The 18011-nt window shown below is 35.4% G+C and overlaps 1 protein-coding gene across 14 annotated transcripts in view; it reads left to right on the top strand.

Annotated features, from left to right (window-relative positions):
* The window catches only part of PDE1A (phosphodiesterase 1A), a 371779-nt gene that overhangs the window by 307275 nt on the left and 46493 nt on the right, over positions 1-18011 (top strand). For all 14 annotated transcript variants that reach the window (XR_013172924.1, XR_013172922.1, XR_013172926.1 and 11 more), the window contains 4 exons: positions 2613-2714; positions 2822-2942; positions 15644-15725; positions 17457-17577. Coding sequence is in view for 6 of the 14 variants with exons in the window: in XM_077154369.1 (XP_077010484.1) it covers positions 2613-2714; positions 2822-2942; positions 15644-15725; positions 17457-17577 (426 nt within the window). In the remaining 8 variants the exon portion in view is untranslated. The remainder of the gene's footprint in view (positions 1-2612; positions 2715-2821; positions 2943-15643; positions 15726-17456; positions 17578-18011) is intronic.

Raw genomic sequence — 18011 nt, 5'->3', positions numbered from 1 at the left:
ATGCAGATGTCAAAGCTTTACAAAGAAAAGGTAAAAAAAAAAAGTGTCCAAAAAAAAGTGATGTGAAATGACATGGGGTCAAGAGCTTCATCTTTCTGCTTTTAGACATGCACGGTAGGTTCAGGGCTTGTAACAAGCCCTCATCTCCCATGGCCACTCTTCCAAATGTTAAAAGCTTCCAGGTGTTTCAAGGCCAGTCCCAGAGATGTGGACTCACTTTTGCAACTGCAGAAAAGGCTCAAAGCTGGGGAGAGGATGGCGAAGGAGTCACTTAGTTTGGGCAACACGGTTCCCGCCCTGAATTTCCTTCTAGACGACATGGTGGCTCTAGAGAGTATCAAGCCAAGGAAGGCCAAAATCTGATTGTGAAAAGATTTTCAAGGGACCTTTCTTGACTGGTTTGTAGAGAACAGAAGGTAGAAAAGTGGGGTTGTTTCCAAATATCCCAAATAGAAGATACTTCCAAAAGTCCAAGAAAGAGATTGTTTGCATCTAGAATGACAGTTCATTTTTTCATCGGTGATTATCACTCCCAGAGGTAACATTCATAATATATTAATTTCTATTTTTATTCCTTGTAATTTACCTTTGTCTTTCTCTGTGTTGATTCTTTTGCTATATCAATGTGATTTCATTTATCACATTTTTTCTTTAACATTTTTAATGTTTTGTTCTAATAATTCACTACTTTAATATTCTGTAAACTCTGTTTAGTAACTTCCCAGAGTTGACCTAACTGAATGGTTTTTATAAAATTGTCTTACCAGATATCCTACATATCATGTAAATTGTTGAATTTACTAGAGCCATTGTTTTGAAAAAGCTACAAAAGATCTATTTTCTATATAACCTTGATAACATTTTACCAAAAATGAAAATATGGATATCTTCTCAAAAGAAGGCTTCTAGGTTTTCTATTTTCCTGTCTGCTTGTTTTATAAAATACCTTTTGTAAGTAACAATAAATGAAATAGGTAAAAAAAGTTTGGCAAGAAAGTTCAGAAATCAAGCAGCATTTCCCTTGTATACTATTTTCCTAGTTTATTGATATATCATTAACCAGTTTTTAATAATATTTAGCATTTACTGATTACAACGTACATGATGTAGTCAATACATTCTTATAGCGTTCATATAACTTTAGTCTCATTTTCTTTAGTTAACATGAATAATTTGACTCAGTTGCTATTGGAATATGGATCTGTAATAATATAAACAGCTACAATTGAGATTAATCTTATCAACTATCTTTACTGGCTTCCCTTTCTTTAATATGTGAGTCCAAGTATTCTATACAACCTGTCCAGTATCATAAACAGCAAAAGCAGAATATTGCTTTCTCATGGCTCCCATATTAGAATTAAATCCATTGAGTACCCCATAATTTTCAGCAAGTACTTCCAATATTAATTATTTTTAAAACAAATCATTCAATCATACAGTCTTTAGGAAAACTATCTTTGAAACAGGATCATAATTCAAGTTTACCCACACCTTTAATTGAACTTACTCTACTGTACACATTAGCTCTCTTCAGCAGTACCGCAGAATGAAAACAAAATATGGCTTCCAGTTTAAGTGGTTGTTTTTATTACCTATATATACGGAGCAAACAATAAATTGAGGAACATGCAAACTTTTGCTGGAGTGATTCCTACTACTTGGCGTGAGAATGGTTCTTCATGCACAGGCTTTGTGATATGTTCACCACATTTACAGTTCCCTTGTCAAAATTTTCATAAGTACTCTAAGATATACAGGGTTCAGGTCCCATCTAATTAAACGGAAAATTCCCACTCACCTTGGCATCCTGGCTTTTCTGGGTTGCTTGTGATGCAGAGTAGGGACAATGGAGTGGTCCTGGTGTTAGCTTTGGGTGTGGGAAATCTTGGGGTTGAATCTTGTCCCTGTCAAAAGCTGGCTGTGTGACTGGGCAAACCACTCAGTCTCCCTAGGGAAACGGTACTCTCTCAGTGGGTTGTTGTGAGAACTAAATGTCTTAATATGTTTAAAGCACCTACAACAGTACCTGGAATGAATGAATACTGAATATGTGGTAGTGGTTTTATTAATAGTAATGTTATTGATAAGGTACAAAATGAGGAAGGAGAAGGGAGGGTGTTGAGATTCTGTGTTTCTCTTGTCCTTCTTTCCTCAGACCCGGAGACTTTCAGTTTTGTTGACCTCACGGATTTAGAATGGTCTCAAGTCACATGGGGTTATGTTTTCCTTCAAAACATGTAAATACTATATTTAGAATAGTTTTCTTTTAAAATGACTTATGATCCCTTCAGGTAGAAAAATAATATTAGGGAATTATGAGTAGGGAGAGGGGTTAGGAGTGATAAGGGGAGAAGCATCTAGTTTTTACAAGGAGATGCAAAGAGCATCATTCTCAGGTAAGTCTCTAGATTGCTTCCTAAACCCACAAGGGTTATAAGATGAAATACTGTCAAACTTGTGTGAGCACTTTTACAGTAAATAAAAGTACCTTCTATTGTGTTCATATCCATCAAGAAAAAGAAACTGTAATTGTTGATATTTGAGGAAATGTTCCGCTGCAGAATAATCAAGTGTCAAATGAACCTTTTGTCCTTTCGATGACCCCACAGGGATCTCCGGAACCTAGTGATTGAAATGGTTTTATCCACAGACATGTCAGGTCACTTCCAGCAAATAAAAACCATAAGAAGCAGTTTGCAGCAGCCTGAAGGGTAAGTTATTGTCTTCTGTCATTGTGAAGTTCTGTGGGCTTGGACTGGGGAAAGACTGCAATTGGTTGCTTTGTTCTAATAATTTGAGCTTGTCCTTGGTTTGCCAGGATTGACAGAGCCAAAGCCATGTCCCTGATTCTCCATGCAGCAGACATCAGCCACCCAGCCAAGCACTGGAAACTGCACCACCGGTGGACCATGGCCCTGATGGAGGAATTTTTCCGACAGGTGCCTCTCTTACACCCTGTGCAAATGTTTTTGGAACATATTAGCAGACACCTTCCCTGTGCAGAACCCAGGGCCTGTGGCTTACCAGGCTCCCCATTACAGAAATTATCAATTGACCACAACACATTCTTGTGGGTTTAAGCAGAATTTATTAATTTTTCAGAAAAAAAATGTATTAAATAGTCCTAGATTAGTATGATACGTATTTTACGTAGCGTCAAGTCTTGTATCTCAGATGCCACTCACAGAGAAGAAAGAATCCAATTAGTGTTGTGATCTGCTACTGTAAGTCCTAGAGCAGAGATAGCAAGTAGTTTAACCAGGGAAAGGGGAGGGTATATAACACTTCTGCAGACATCCTGTTAGCCACGATTCAGCTTAGCTGCAACAGGGGTTAAGAAATGTAGTTTTTAGCTAGGTGGACATGTCCAACTAAAAAATTGGTTGCTATCTGAGAAAGCAAGCCTGGATATGGTAATGGCCAGGAAATATATTTTTTTCTCTATGGTATCCCACTTAGAGAAGCTCTTCTCTCTCTCTTTTTTTTTTCTTCTGTAATTTCACATTTTTTACTTCTCAGTAGTGTTCTTTATTCTTAATGTCTTATCTTTGATTTTATACCTATCCTAAAGACATAAGCCCCTCTTATATTACTATATTTAGGTGACTATGGTTTTTGTCTCTCATTGTCCATGAATATGATATATGGTTTCACTTTTAACTAGGCTTGCATACTCCTAGAGCAAGTTACTAAGCAGCACCTTTCATATTCAAGTATTTTCATACTGAAATGTCTTGGAAAAATATTTTAATATATTTTGTGTTAAAATAGTGGATCAAAAGTTAAAATCTGTCAAATTCTAAGGGCCAACTCTACTATGGCCAATTAATAATTATAATTGAATATAATCAACCAATTAATAGAAAATAGTAAATATAAAGACCCCTTGGAGATTATTAGGGACACATTTCTCATTTTAGAGAGAAACATAAAGAGATAAAATAACTTTTCTTAGGTTAAGAAAAATTTTTAAATATTTCAAATTTAACAATCATAAAATTACAATGCATGAAAGTTTATGGAATATAGCTATAACAGTGTTTGGAGGAAATTTTATAGCTTTAAATGCATGTATCAGAAAAGAAAAAAAGTATAAAATCAGTGATCAATGTTTTCAACTTAAGAAGCTAGGAGAAGTTAAGCAAATTAAACCAAAAGCAGATTGATAGAGATAAAGACAGAAATCAATGAATTAGAACAAACAATAGCAAAACTTAAGACAACAGTCAATTGTTTGAAACATTAATAAATGGATAAACCTCTAACAGGATTGAAAAGGAAAAAAAAACAAATTTTAAATGGAAAAGGGAATATTATTGTAGATCCTACATACATCAAAAGGTTAAGAAATATTAAGCATTACTTAATACCGACAAACTTGACATTAGATGAAATGGGAAGATTCTCAAAATAAGACAAGAAAAAATTGAAAATCTATCCATGCATCTATTAAAAATTTGAATTTGTAATTTAAATTCTTCCTATGAAGAAAATTCCAGGCCCAGATGGCCTCACTGGTAAATTTCCAAACTTTTCAAGAAGAAACAATGCCAATCTTACACAAATTCTTTTATGACCACATAAAGTACTAACAATAAAAGAAGAAATTCATAAAGTAATCAAAATTAAAATGAAAATTTTCTGCTTTTCCAAATATGCCACTAATAAAAGCCAAGCCATAAATTAAGAAAAATATTTGTAATACAAAATCTGACCAAAGAATTCTTGCATAAACAATTCCTACAAATCCATAATAAAGAGAAGATCAACCAAATTTGATCAGATGCCTCATTAGAGAAAATATGCAAATAAGAATACAGGTAAAAGTATGTTCACCATCACTAGCAATCAAAGAAATGTACATTAAAACCACAATGAGGAATTACACCATCCCTACCAGAAAGGTTAAAATGGGCAGGACTGCCAATATCAGGTGTTACGGAGGATATGAAATAACTGAAACTATCATACATTGCTGGTAGGAATACAAATCATTACAACCACTCTGCAAACTATTGGGCTACTATTTGACAACTGAAGTTAAATTTCATAACCCCTGCAATGCAGCATTCCCACTAATGTTAATTAAAGTTAAAGGTAATAGCCCCTCAATGCAGCATTTCCATACAGAGGTCTATCACTAAGATAAAGTAGTGCTTATGCCCATGAAATATCTTATATAGGAGTGGTCATAACAGTATCTCTTAGAATAACCCCAAACCAGAAATAGCCCAAGTGTCCATCAAAAATAGAAATGGCTCTATAAAGCCATAGTTATTCAGTGGAATATCATGTAATTATTTTTATTTTAAGAATTACAATATGCAATTATTTTTAAATGGACTAATTATATAAAAAAATTAATACATATAAAAATGCTGACTGTGATTTCATTTATATGAAGTTCAGAAACTGACAAAATTAATCTAAGGTGATAGAAATCAGTACAGTGCGTGTCTACAGAGGGTGGGGAAATCACCGAAAGGTGTTAAGGCAACTTTCTAGAGTGATGGAACTGTTCTAAGTCATGACTGAATGTTATACAGGTATTAATGTGATTTGTATGCTTAAGATCTGTACATACACTTAATATCAATTTTTAAAAAGAGAGTATCAGAAAAAAGGAACCTCATTAATGACATAAATAAAAATTACCCTAAGACGATTTAGGGGTTGGAAAAAAAAAAAAAAACCTCTAATAATTCCAGGAGGCTCTTGAAAATAAATATCATATCTCTGAATGATGACTTGTATTATTCCTTTATTTTACTGACTTCAAACCAGATAAGGAATACATTATAGAATCATGGAAGTAATGAAATGAATGAAATTGAGTCCATGTGTTTTTCAAGTTCACTACCTTATTCTTGAATTTTCTAGAAAAGTGACTGATGCTAGAAGTGAAGTGTCCAGTATGCAGCGAATTTAAGGGTAGAAGGGAAGTTGTTCTGTAAGGCAGTCTCTTCGGCATTCTCAGGGCCTGGTAAACGGTGGCTTAGATATATAAATAATACAAGTTAAGACACACCGGCATATAAGGTCGTGTCTTGGCATTAGTATAGCCTCATGATACCTAGAGATTTTGTCATCTGCATTTCTCAGATTGTGCTTAGAATAAAAGGAAATGTTGGGTTGTTTTATTTTGTTTTGTTAAGGGACTCTTGGTGGGCAGTGACTCAAGCATTTCTGTACTCCAGATATGTTCAGAAGTGGACAGTCTTTGCTTGAATGTCTTTAATATATGTGACAGAAAGTTACAGCCCAAAGGAAAGCAAAATGCATTATGTAATGTTAATATGGGCTGTGAAATAATTAAATTATCTTGGTGGTCACTGCCTCATCTCTTCAACTATAAAAATCTTCTCAGATTATACTAAACTGATTTAGAACTTGAACTTATATTGCAATATCATTTCTCAGTTTCTGAATTTCTAAAAGTGAGTGACCTTCAAATCCTCTTCAGAAATATATATAGGAAAATATAGAGTTAAAGGCCAAAATGAGTATTTGCACCGTCAACAAGTATGTTTTAAAAGCAGAACATATTTATCTTTATGTGACTTATGCTAAAATATATTGATTCCACCAGTTAAAATGTTTTTATGCATTCAACCAACTAAATGAGTCTCATAGTATCCTTATTTATTCTTAGCCATAGCACATATTTTATCCCTTTTGGGGTGTCTACCACACCTGAACCTGAAACTTATCGGTGTATGCTTTGAATGCATTTGCCTTAACAAGCTATGTAGCTAGAACTGTGTATCTGTGTGGCTGTCCTAGAAATTGGCAGGACGACGATGGTCCTTGCATGTGTTTCTTATCCTTGTGCATCCCCTCCCATGACCAGGTGTGAAACTAGTGATTTGAAGAACTCGCAGTGCTGATGGATTCCTTTTTACTATGCATCTGGCCTAGGTACCTGGAGTTTTACATCTCAGAAAGTCAAAACAGTCCTTCTGGGAGGCAATTTGCACATATATTCCTGCATTCATTAGGAAGGAATAAAGAATCTAAAAACCGGAAAATATGATTCATTGGCTGTGCTAGACAATTTGAAGAAACTCAGACCAGGTCTGTCCAGAACTCATTAGTGCAGTATATATAAAAACATTGTGTTTCTTCTTAAAGAAAATATTTTTAATATTTTTGGCAGCATTGGAGAGCCTAATAATACAATGTTGAGAGATATTGGACTTGATTTCAAACATCCCAATGTTAGCCCTAGCTTTCCATCTTTGCCACAATCGTGGGGATGTCTTAAAATCTCTGCATTTCAATTTCTTATCTGTAGCAAGGGGCAGTTGTCCCCATTCTACCTCCTCCTCAGGATGGTTGTAAGGAACAAAATGACAGAATGAACGGGATGGGGCTTTGCAGCTATGCATCATGTTACAAATTTGAGGAACTGGTATTATTTGTTAATCTCCTGGTCTGTTTCAAGATTTGTATTTTTCAAAGATAGAGTTTCAGAGAACCAATGGTTATGAAATGTTATGATATTCCAAGGACACTTAAGGTAGAACATCAAAGGATCTTGGCAGTCTTAAAACACATTACCACTGCAGCCATGATGGTCAATAAGTCGCCAATTAAGAGAAGTATTTTTCCTTTTGCCTTGCCGAATATAGCACTAGACTTGGAATTTATTCAACAGGTTTAAGAACAAAACTGGACTAAGACTGGATATAAATTCAAAAACATCAGAAAGAAGTACTAAAATGAAGTAGCTGGTATTTGGAACTTTCGAGATTAACTAGATAAGGTTGCGTGTGTACGTATCCAGAGGAATTTGGGCGTGTGCTGATTTCTTAATCAATTTCTTATTAACATATTTACTGAGCTCATTTATACTAACACATGGGCTTACAGCCATCTAGTTGCTGAAATATCATGTTTTTCTAGAGGACAAAGCACTGTACATCCAGCTAGTTGTATCATCCTTGGAAACGTCATCAGCGTTCCTTAATTGTTGGCATAATTACTTTAGATTCACCTCTGAAGTCATGGGAAGTTGCTGTGAGAGGAGATCAGAATTGTGTCCAGAATTTGCTGTCCTGAGAAACTCTCTTTTTAGCTGTTAAATAAACAGCTGATGGTGAAGGAGGTGGGGTATTTCCTCTTCTCCAAGGCCTATTTCAGGGCAGTTTGCAAAATTCATCAATATGATTAATGTCCTCTTTTGGTGTGTTTGCAGAAGTCAACACATTTGCTTCTGCCCTCTAACTCTAATGGGTGATTTGGAAGCTGCTCCATTCATTTCAACTATGACTGAGAGATCAGAGATAGAGGTACTAGCCAAGAAAATAACCATGAGTAAAGGAAGACAGATTGTTGCTCTTATTCTCTTGAACAGAATATCATGATGGCAAGATAAGAGGAAATGAATACAGTTAGATAAAATAGTCAATTCCATTAAAAATTGTTCATATCATTACACTACATAAACCCAATAACTAAGTGAATTGTCCCTTCTTCAACTAGGTGTTTTGTGATACATTTTTGAAAAATCTACATCTGATCAAAATCTACATTTACCAATAAGTATTACCTTGTCAGCCTAGGAGAAAAAAATAATTGGAAAACAAGTCATTTGGAAGGGATGGTCAAAATCATTATTTTGCCTTATATTTTATATGGTCAGTTTCCTCTATTTTCAGTGTTGCTACAAGAAGTATAAAGTACATTATTTCCAAATAGATGGTATTTTCCATGGGACTAAAAATATCTTTGGTTAACACATTCTTTGTGAAGGATCAGGCATCAAAAAAAATTCATAAATGTAAAGACACTGAGGTATAAGTCAGGATAAAATATAAAGGTAACTTAAATGTACAACTGAAGCTTATAGTTTCATAAAAGAGCTATCAATGTTGATTACACAAGAAGCACTAATGTTCCATAAATATTTATTACACTCACAAAAATATATTTGTACCATATCATACATTTTATTGAAAGTGAATGTGTTGCCTATAATGATCATTAAACATTTAAGAAATTCTGGTGACTTTCTTAAGATTTAGGAGGCTCCATCTTTAGAAGGAATAAAAGAAGGTAATTAGATGGCCTAAACCATTTAAATAAGTTGTCCAACGAAGGCTAAACTTCGTGCAGCCCCTTTCTGTTCCCCATAGTGCCCCAAAGGCAGTGGTCAGGGGCTTCCCAAATGTCTGTTGTTGATGTTGCTTCCGGGACTAAAACTTAGGTCTCAATGCAAGAGGATTCTCTCTAATCCTATACTTTCCTGTCACCTGTCTTCCTTATTTCTTTAGAACTGTAGGAACTGTTTTAGCTTCAGAGAAAAATGCAAAGAAAAAAATGCCGTTATACCACTGACACCTTGTTGACAGCTCTCAGAGCAAGTTGCAGTGCTGGGAAAGCATAAAAACAATTATTAGGTCTTTGTCAAGGCCTTTTAAAGAAGAAACCTCAACAATATCCAAGGGAATTGCTAAAACAGCTGTCAGGCCTAAGCACAGTGTGTTGTGTTTGGATTTGATGGGACCACTTTCTCTGCTTTCACTTGGCACACTGTCTACTCCTTTAGTGACCCTATCTAGATTTTCCAGACCCACGGGCATAATTGAGTGGCATTTGATTGATTAATGAGTTTAGTAGAAGTGTTTGGTCTCCTGCAGGCAGCATCTTCGAATGAAACACAACCCCCAAAGAAAATATGAGCTGTTTATCTTACAAAATGCCTGTTGCTCTGACCCATGACTTCAAGTTGGTGGAAAGTAAATGTGTCCAATTCAGGGATAGAATAAGGAAAATTGTAAAATTGATCAAATTTATATGCAGGGACCCTAACTTTGCATATCTTTTTCCCTCACCCTTAATGGTACCCACTTTGTCCTATTAGGTTGCTGGTTCCCTCATACTCCTACTGATCCTTACATTCACCCTAAGAAATAAATAACATTTTGAAATATTTATAAGTTGATTTAAAAACTAATACACTTTAGCATTGAGTGTGCTTTAGCTGTGAAAGTGTAATATTCTAAATCAGTTGTGAGGTATAGGAAGCATGTAAAAGATTAAATCAAATCTCTCATCCTATGTACAGAAAGGTCAGCCCTGCATAAGTGTGCCATATGCCTGAACACCATAACAATAATGTTGCCATCCAGCATTCCAGAAAATTTATTATATGGAAGGAAAAGTAATGCACTGTCTTTTTCAGGCCCAAATTATCATTTTGGGGTCAACCAAAGTGGATCATATATTATACAAATAAACCTATTTTATAGCCTTAAAATATCAGCAGCATCTTGCCAATAAAGCCGATCAGCTAGCTCTACCATATATAAAATGTCACCAATATCACATTTCTCATGAAGTCTATTGGTAGCTTTATTTCCACTGAATAACAATAGTAATATTATTTATATTTTAACATAAGCTGTTATTATTATTCTTGTACCTTGTTCTCAATACGTTAAAAATGGAATCTGCAATAGGTTCAAAATTGATTCCTCATCCTGCTTATCATCAGAAAACTTCAAGTTTTCCTTAAGCCTACCTAAGCCATCCTACGCAATGATGACAAATTAATCTTTCAAAATTAGAATTCCTGTTATGTCAGTTTCTTGTTAGAAAAAGGAAAGGAGAAAAAGAAAAAAGAAAGCCAATGCTTCCCCATTAACATGCCAAAGCAAGACCTAACCTCTTTTTCAGTGGTTCAACACCATCCAAGATAAGTATTAGACATCAAAAATACCTTTAATGTGCAATGCTATGTTTTGTCATTGTTATTAGCTAACATTTTGTGAGTATTTACTAAACATTAGGCACTACCCTTAGGCTTCACGCAAATTATGTAGATTACTTCAAGATTATCCTACTAGGTAGACAATGTTATGCATCTTTATTTCTAAAATGAGTAAACTGAGATGGCAAAATTGGGTAGCAGATGAGAATTCAATTCAGCAAAAGCTGTGATACGCCTGGGGCAACAGAGAGCCCAGCAAAGAGCAATGAGTCAACACTGCGTGCTCTTACTGCAAGGCTGATGGCTCTAATAACCGCCTTCTATCTGTTCCTTAAGCTGGGCAGAAATATTAATTTCAAATGGAATTGATGTTTTTATTCTCTAGAGGAATGATAGGGTTGTTGGGAATTATGCGGATTATTTTTTTGCTACTGTCTTCTCTCCCATGCCATGATATAGTAAAGTGGTTCTGTTTTTGCAGCTACCTTGTCTGCTCCTTTAGTGACCCTATCTAGATTTTCCAGAGCCATTATGATTTCAGAATTTCCCCGTATAACCCTTTAATCAGAGGTATGCCTTAGGGGGCATGCACCAGAAAACACTGTTAAGAAAAATTTTAAAGGCCATATATTGGCAAGTTATGAAGAATATGATGAAACAGTGTTAGAGGAAGCAGAGTACAAGTGTGAAGTCCTCAGACAGGTTGGTGCATTTTTTAAATTAAAAAATACTTTATCGCTAAAAAAAAAAATGCTAACTATCATCTGAGCCTCAGTGACTCATAATATGTTTTTAGACATTTTTTATTGTTAAATATAACATATATGCCAAGAAGTGATAAATTTCAAAGTACAGTTGAACAAGCAGATATAGAGCAATTTCAAAGTATAGTTTGGGTGATAGTTCTACAATTTCAGGTATTTCCTTCTTGCTGTCTAATATGTTAGGAACTAAAAAGAAATATCTATAAAATGAATCATTCATCATAATCATTTGTTACATTCTAATTTACTGTTACAACTCCTCCCTCTCATTTGATCATTCTGTTGATATTCAGGGATATTTGGGAAATGACTATTCTAACTTCTTCATGTTGAAAAGGGTGCTGACATTATGGGGTAGGGAAATGCAATTGGCTGATATTCTGGGAGAGACTGGTACTTCTAAGTTTCAGGGCTTATCTGGCGTCAGAACATTCTGGAGGCCTTAAGAGTCTAAAAAATAAACTTAATAAGTGAAACTTTCATAAAGTTTTAGATAGAGCCCTGGCTTTCCTTTAGTGTTCAGAAATATTGTTAGTTGGATCTTGGCATACCGTGGTAATTTACAATATCTGGCTGAAGCTTGCATAAGAATAATTTCCAGTATGATCTTTCAACTTTATTTGGAATCTCTTAGCCACTGAAACCTTATTTTGCTACATTTCTTTTCCCCTTTTTGGTCAAGAGGGCATTCTCAATCCTGGTATCTCATGATACCAGGGTCAGGCTCATTACTGGGAGTCATGTCCCTTGTAGGGGAAGGATAATGAGTTTATATAACAGTTTGGATTAGCGAGAACGGCCACATCTGAGCAACAAAAGAGGCCCTCTGGGGGTGACTCTTAGGTATGTTCATAAGTAGGTTTAGATTCACTCTTACAGAAATAAATTTCATAAGGGCCAGTCTCAAGATCAAGGGCTTGGCTTATTAAAATAGAAGTCCCAAATGCGGAGAGAATATCAGGAGTTTTCATGGTGGGAAAGTTAAATAGTTCCATATTTTTTCTCCAGGCCTTTAAGGGATTTTGCATATACTTTTATATTATTCATCCCCCAATACTCTGGAATGTATCATGGTATTACCTTAAGCTATACAGAATAGCCAGATCTCATTCTCTAGTCCAGGCTCAAAGATTAGGAAATGTATTAAGGTTGATTAAATAAACTGGCCAGATGGGTTATGTCAGATAGTGTGCTACAGAAAATAGAAATTTTTGGCAAAATAAACATCTCTTCCTTTGGTCTCACACAGAAATTGAAGTTTTAAAATGCAGACAATATCATCCTTTACTCTGTATTCTAATTTGCCTTAGTCCCAACTAGATCAACTTCATTCATATCTGCAATTGAAGTCTGATCTCTTTTTCATCTTCTTTAACAGTTGCTGTATGGTGTAATGCTGATTTTCAGAGCTGTACAACTCTAACTCTGAGTCTAGGTATCACACAGGTACCCATAGATCCAGGAAACTACCAAGTTATACACAAAACATCCATGTCCCTTCCCCCCACCCCCAATTATTTATCCCTGTTATTGGAGTGATAATAGTAAGATACTGCTGACAGCACAGCATCACAGAATTTAGAAATAACAGTTAAAACTCAGGGATAAATGTGACTGCTGTAAAAGTTTACAATCCAGGCCCTAAGTTTCTTGATAGCATTTTCTAAATGAGACCATACAATATTTGTCTTTTTGTTTCTGGCTTAGTTTGCTCAATATAACGTCCTTAAATTTCATTCACCTCTTTGCATGCCTCATGACTTCATTCCTTTCTGTAGCCCTACAGTATTCCATCATATGACTATTTCACAGCTAGCCCTTCTGCTCTTCCATCGATGGACTTTTCAGCCACCTCCATCCATTGGCTATTGTGAATAATGCTGTCATAAACATTGTTTATATCTGTTCACGTCCCTGCCTTCAGTTCTTCCAAGAATATTCCTAGTAACTGGACTGCCTAATTCTCAAGTGACCCTATATTTAAGCTTCCTGTGGAACTGTTCCTGTGGAACTCCCAGGAAAAGCTGCCCCATTTTATTTCTCTACTAACATTGAATAGATAGACCTTTCTTTCTCCACATCTTCCCCAGCACTTGTATCTTTCTGTTTATTTATTTTTTGAATCTGCAGTTTTTGTTGAGATATTTTCACATACCATATATTCTATCCAAAGTATACAATCAACGTCTCACCCTCAATTTTAGACAAGTTTCATTGCTCTAAAGAGACAAATAACAGATGGACACAGCCACACAAAAAAGAAAACCCAAAACACTCATATCTCTTGTCCCCCCCCCCAATTATTTACCCCTATTATTGGTGTAATACTAGTAAGTTACTGCTGTTTAATATAGCCCATAGCATGTGATAGGTAAATTTTCCTATATACCAATCTATTATTAACTTTGTACAAGTGTCATACTTTTGAAGTAGTTTGTGCAAAAATGTGTATTTATTTGTAGTGTAAATCAGTGAGATATATGACTTTAGACAACTCCTTTCAATAGCCACCTTCACTAGGCACTATTATAATCCATAACAAACTACCATCACCTCTATCCATTCCCACACATTTGAGACCAACCTCGTTAACAAATCTGTGGGTAACCACTCCTGCTTTTCTAGCTTCTATCTCTATATTCTTTTAAGACTCTTGAGTTTACATTTTCTAAACGGTTCATTTTATAAGTTACACAATATGTAACATTTTTGTCTGGCTTATTTCACTCAGAGTAGATTGCTTTTGAGTTTTCAAATGTATATACAGTGTTATTCAAAGGCTTAACTTCCACAAAAACCTCACTCCGTGATACATTTGATCTACGTGAGGCTAAATGCTAAAGTTTCATCCATATTGTCCCGTACTTCAGGACCTCATTCCTTCTTATTGCTGCATAACATTCCTTTGTATGTATATACCACATTTTGTTTATCCACTCATCTGTTGATGGACACTTGGATTGTTTTCATCTTTTTGTAGTTGTGAGTAATGTCACTATGAACATTGATGTGCAAATGTCTGTTTGTTCACTGCTTTCAGTTCTTCTGGGTATACACCAAGTAGTCAAGTTGTCAAGTTGCAGAGCAACTCAATATTTCATTTTCTGAGGAGATTGTTGCATTTTTGCATGAGCTCCTCCACCAAGTAAAAGTGAAGTCCCTCCACCTTCTTCCCAATTTTGGAACCTGGCCATGTGTCCTAAATTTTGGACTAAGAAAGGCTGCTGTGAAGGCATGAAGATATACAACAAAAAGCTTAGGAGAAAGTAGAGTCTAACGCATTCTCTTAAATGGACAGACAATTGAAATGAACAAATGTTCTGTGGTAAGCATGTCACCTTGAATGCAATGTTTCTGCAGTAAGCATGTCACCTTGAATGCAAAGGGTAGAACAAATGTTTGATAAACCTTGTGATAATAAAGCTTTGCCCACAGCAGTCTTCTTTAACTCTAGGAGATGGAAATCTAATTCATTTTAAGGTGTTAAACCCAAACGTAAATGTAATTCTTTCACATACGTGCTCAACTAATGTACTTTAGATGAGATCAAATAAAAAAAAAATTATTGAGTTTTTCATTTTCTTTGAGAAGTATACATTAAGATAAAATTATGCATGCAAGATATAAGAATGCTGAAGACGTTATTTATAGTTTGCTGCCAGGAATTCAAGAGAACTTGGATAATGAAAGATGTTTCAAAAAATGCTCATACTATGGTTATTACAAAAAGAAGTCCGATCGCAAGGCCTTGATTCTACAGATCTACTGATGTATTTGGCATTTAACAGAAAAGAAGGGCAGAAAAATCCATGAGCTGTATCTAATTAAATGCCAAATAATACATTGAAATGAATATTTTAAGGTGACTTTAGAAAATTCCAAAGAATAAAGGTCTGTCACTTTACGATCAGGAGGTTGTAAATCCTCAGCAGAGATTCAGAGCACTGAAAATGTTCGTGTGTGTGTGTGTTTGCCCCTTTTAATGCTCCCTAAAGGAGAACTTCTGGGTTAAATTATATATACTTGGACTACAGCTGCTGATTTTATTTTTTAAATATGAATTAAGAAATGAAAGGTGTACCTTGTTTAGGCTTTTTATCTAGGTTGTTCCTTCTTTGAGCTTCTCCAACTTGAGTCTACAAATGATCTTTCCTTTCTCCAGGGAGATAAAGAAGCTGAATTAGGGCTTCCGTTTTCTCCACTTTGTGATCGGAAGTCAACGATGGTGGCCCAGTCACAAATAGGTAATGCTAAAGGTTGCCGGTCTTGGAGAGTTTATAGAGTTTTCAAATCTATATACCATGTTATTCAAAGGCTTAACTTCCACAAAAACCTCTCTCCATGATAAATTTGGTCTGCATGGGGCTAAATGCTAAGAACTATTGAAACATTCTCACAAAATCAATTCAATTGCTTTGGCTAATATAATTGTTTTTCTGATTATAAACCATTTACAAAATGGAGGACTTTCTTATGCAAGAGAGGATTTTTTGTGGCTGGTTATTATTTTGTGTAATTGAAATCCTTTGGCTATAGGACAATTCAATTAAAATATTAATATGCCTATTCTGCTATTACTAAGTTTGCTTAGTGTGCCTAATGTACTAGTTCACGCTCTATTGGAAAAAAAATTCTTATTTTGTCTCTGGTAGTTGTACTCCAATAGCACCTGGCAGCCATCAGCTGTGGGAAGCTTCTCATTCTGATCTTTCTCTCCTTCTCACCCAAATGCCAAAGTTGTTTTCCTAGGGAACACAATACAGGTTCCTATGGGTGTTTAGCAGGTATGAATGTGGCAGGCTAAGGATCTCATCTGGCAGATGGATAAGAATCTAAGTTTCTCAGGTTTATTGCTGCAATATAAATTGCTGCCACGTTAGTAGAAGTGAGGTTTCCTTTGACAATCTACCTATTCCAGACATATAACCCATAGGAATAGCACCTCTATGGCCATTTGACTGCTTTTACCTGAAGCTATCAGTAAAATACAAAACTAGCAAGGCTTTCTGAATTAAAAATATACCTTAATATATCCTATGACTAATCCAGTTACCTAAAATGTGAGTTACTTTGAGCATCTGATGGATGAAATACTCTTCAGTTATGCATATCTCCCATTACACTATTCACTGAAAAGCCTCCCTCCAGTTATTCTGTATTCAGATGGTAATCCTTTGCACCCAGATGGTATTAAGGCAACTAGTACTTGATTTTAAGCACCACTCCTCCACTGAGACCTCCGAGGCCTCAAAGTATACACAGAGCTTGTCTCCTCCTATACCTAAACACTGGGTAGTAAGTGCCCCAAAGGACAATGCCCCATTCTCTCTGTGTCATTTTTTATCGCGTTAAGTACTTTCAATGTAAAGTCTTTATTTAATCCTGACTTTGAAGCGGTAGGATTAATGCTGACTCCCAGAGATGTCTCCCTTCTCTTCGCTGATTGCACAGAACACGCCCACACACTGTGAACTAACACTTTACATCCAGCGAATAATAAACAGCAATTTGAAATATTAATGCACTGGCAGAAGGCTCTGACTAATACAGTAAAAAAAAAAAAAAAAAAAAAAAAAGGCTGCCTGCTTGTGGCCTGAGAAAAAAACTTCAATTATTTAGTTTCTTTGGAGCCTAGACATTTTATCTTGTTTGTCAATAGTAAAAGTCAACAAGCAAGAAGAGACCTTTCAAAAAAGTTATTATACTTCTCACTGAGAGAGGAAATGTATATCCAGTCTTGGTAGGTCTGAATTTGTAATTAATAACAGTATCCGGCTGAATATAAAATAAGAAAGCCAATAGATGTGAGTTAACAAGGTCATATTGTATCACATACATGTATGTGATATCCAGGGGGAAGTGAAGCCAATATTGTAATTCATATTTCCCAACACTAGAAGCATCAGAGAACCTTTCCTGTCACTGATATAAGAAGTCAGAACACTGTAATATTGTGAATTTGTCTTTTTTTTTAGGTTTCATTGATTTCATAGTAGAGCCAACATTTTCTCTTCTGACCGACTCAACAGAGAAAATTGTTATTCCTCTTATAGAGGAAGCCTCAAAATCTGAAGCTGCTTCCTTTGGGACAAACAGGTTTGGGTTGTTTTTTGTTATTGTTGTTTTTGCATCATTTTTCATCTTTGTGAAGTTTAATAACCTTTTACCTATGATTATTATTACATCTAGGCAGGAAATTCTTTCAAGAAGTATTAGGTAGTATTGCCATCTAGTGGCTTTGTATTATATTGCATCTGCCTTTGTAAAGAAATGAAGTCCGCCATGAAAAATCTCAAAGTATTAAGGGGTTGTACAAAGTAGCATTTAATACCCAGGGCAATAAAATTATTTGCGTTTTCATTGCACAAGTATGTTTTGTTTTCTGGATATAGTAACCTGTCTGGCAGGCATTGGCGTGGTGGCGAGGATGGTTTGGGTTTACCCAAGAGCAAATCAATCACAACCCACTTGTATACCTAGTAAGATGCCTGTATCAGAGTTAGCCTTTTAGCTTACATTAATCCAACAGA

This window comes from Tamandua tetradactyla, chromosome 3 (assembly GCF_023851605.1).
Source record: "Tamandua tetradactyla isolate mTamTet1 chromosome 3, mTamTet1.pri, whole genome shotgun sequence".
Taxonomy (NCBI): Eukaryota; Metazoa; Chordata; class Mammalia; order Pilosa; family Myrmecophagidae; genus Tamandua; species Tamandua tetradactyla.
The sequence above is the reverse complement of the archived record's forward strand: the minus strand, read 5'-3'. Positions and strand labels throughout refer to the sequence as shown.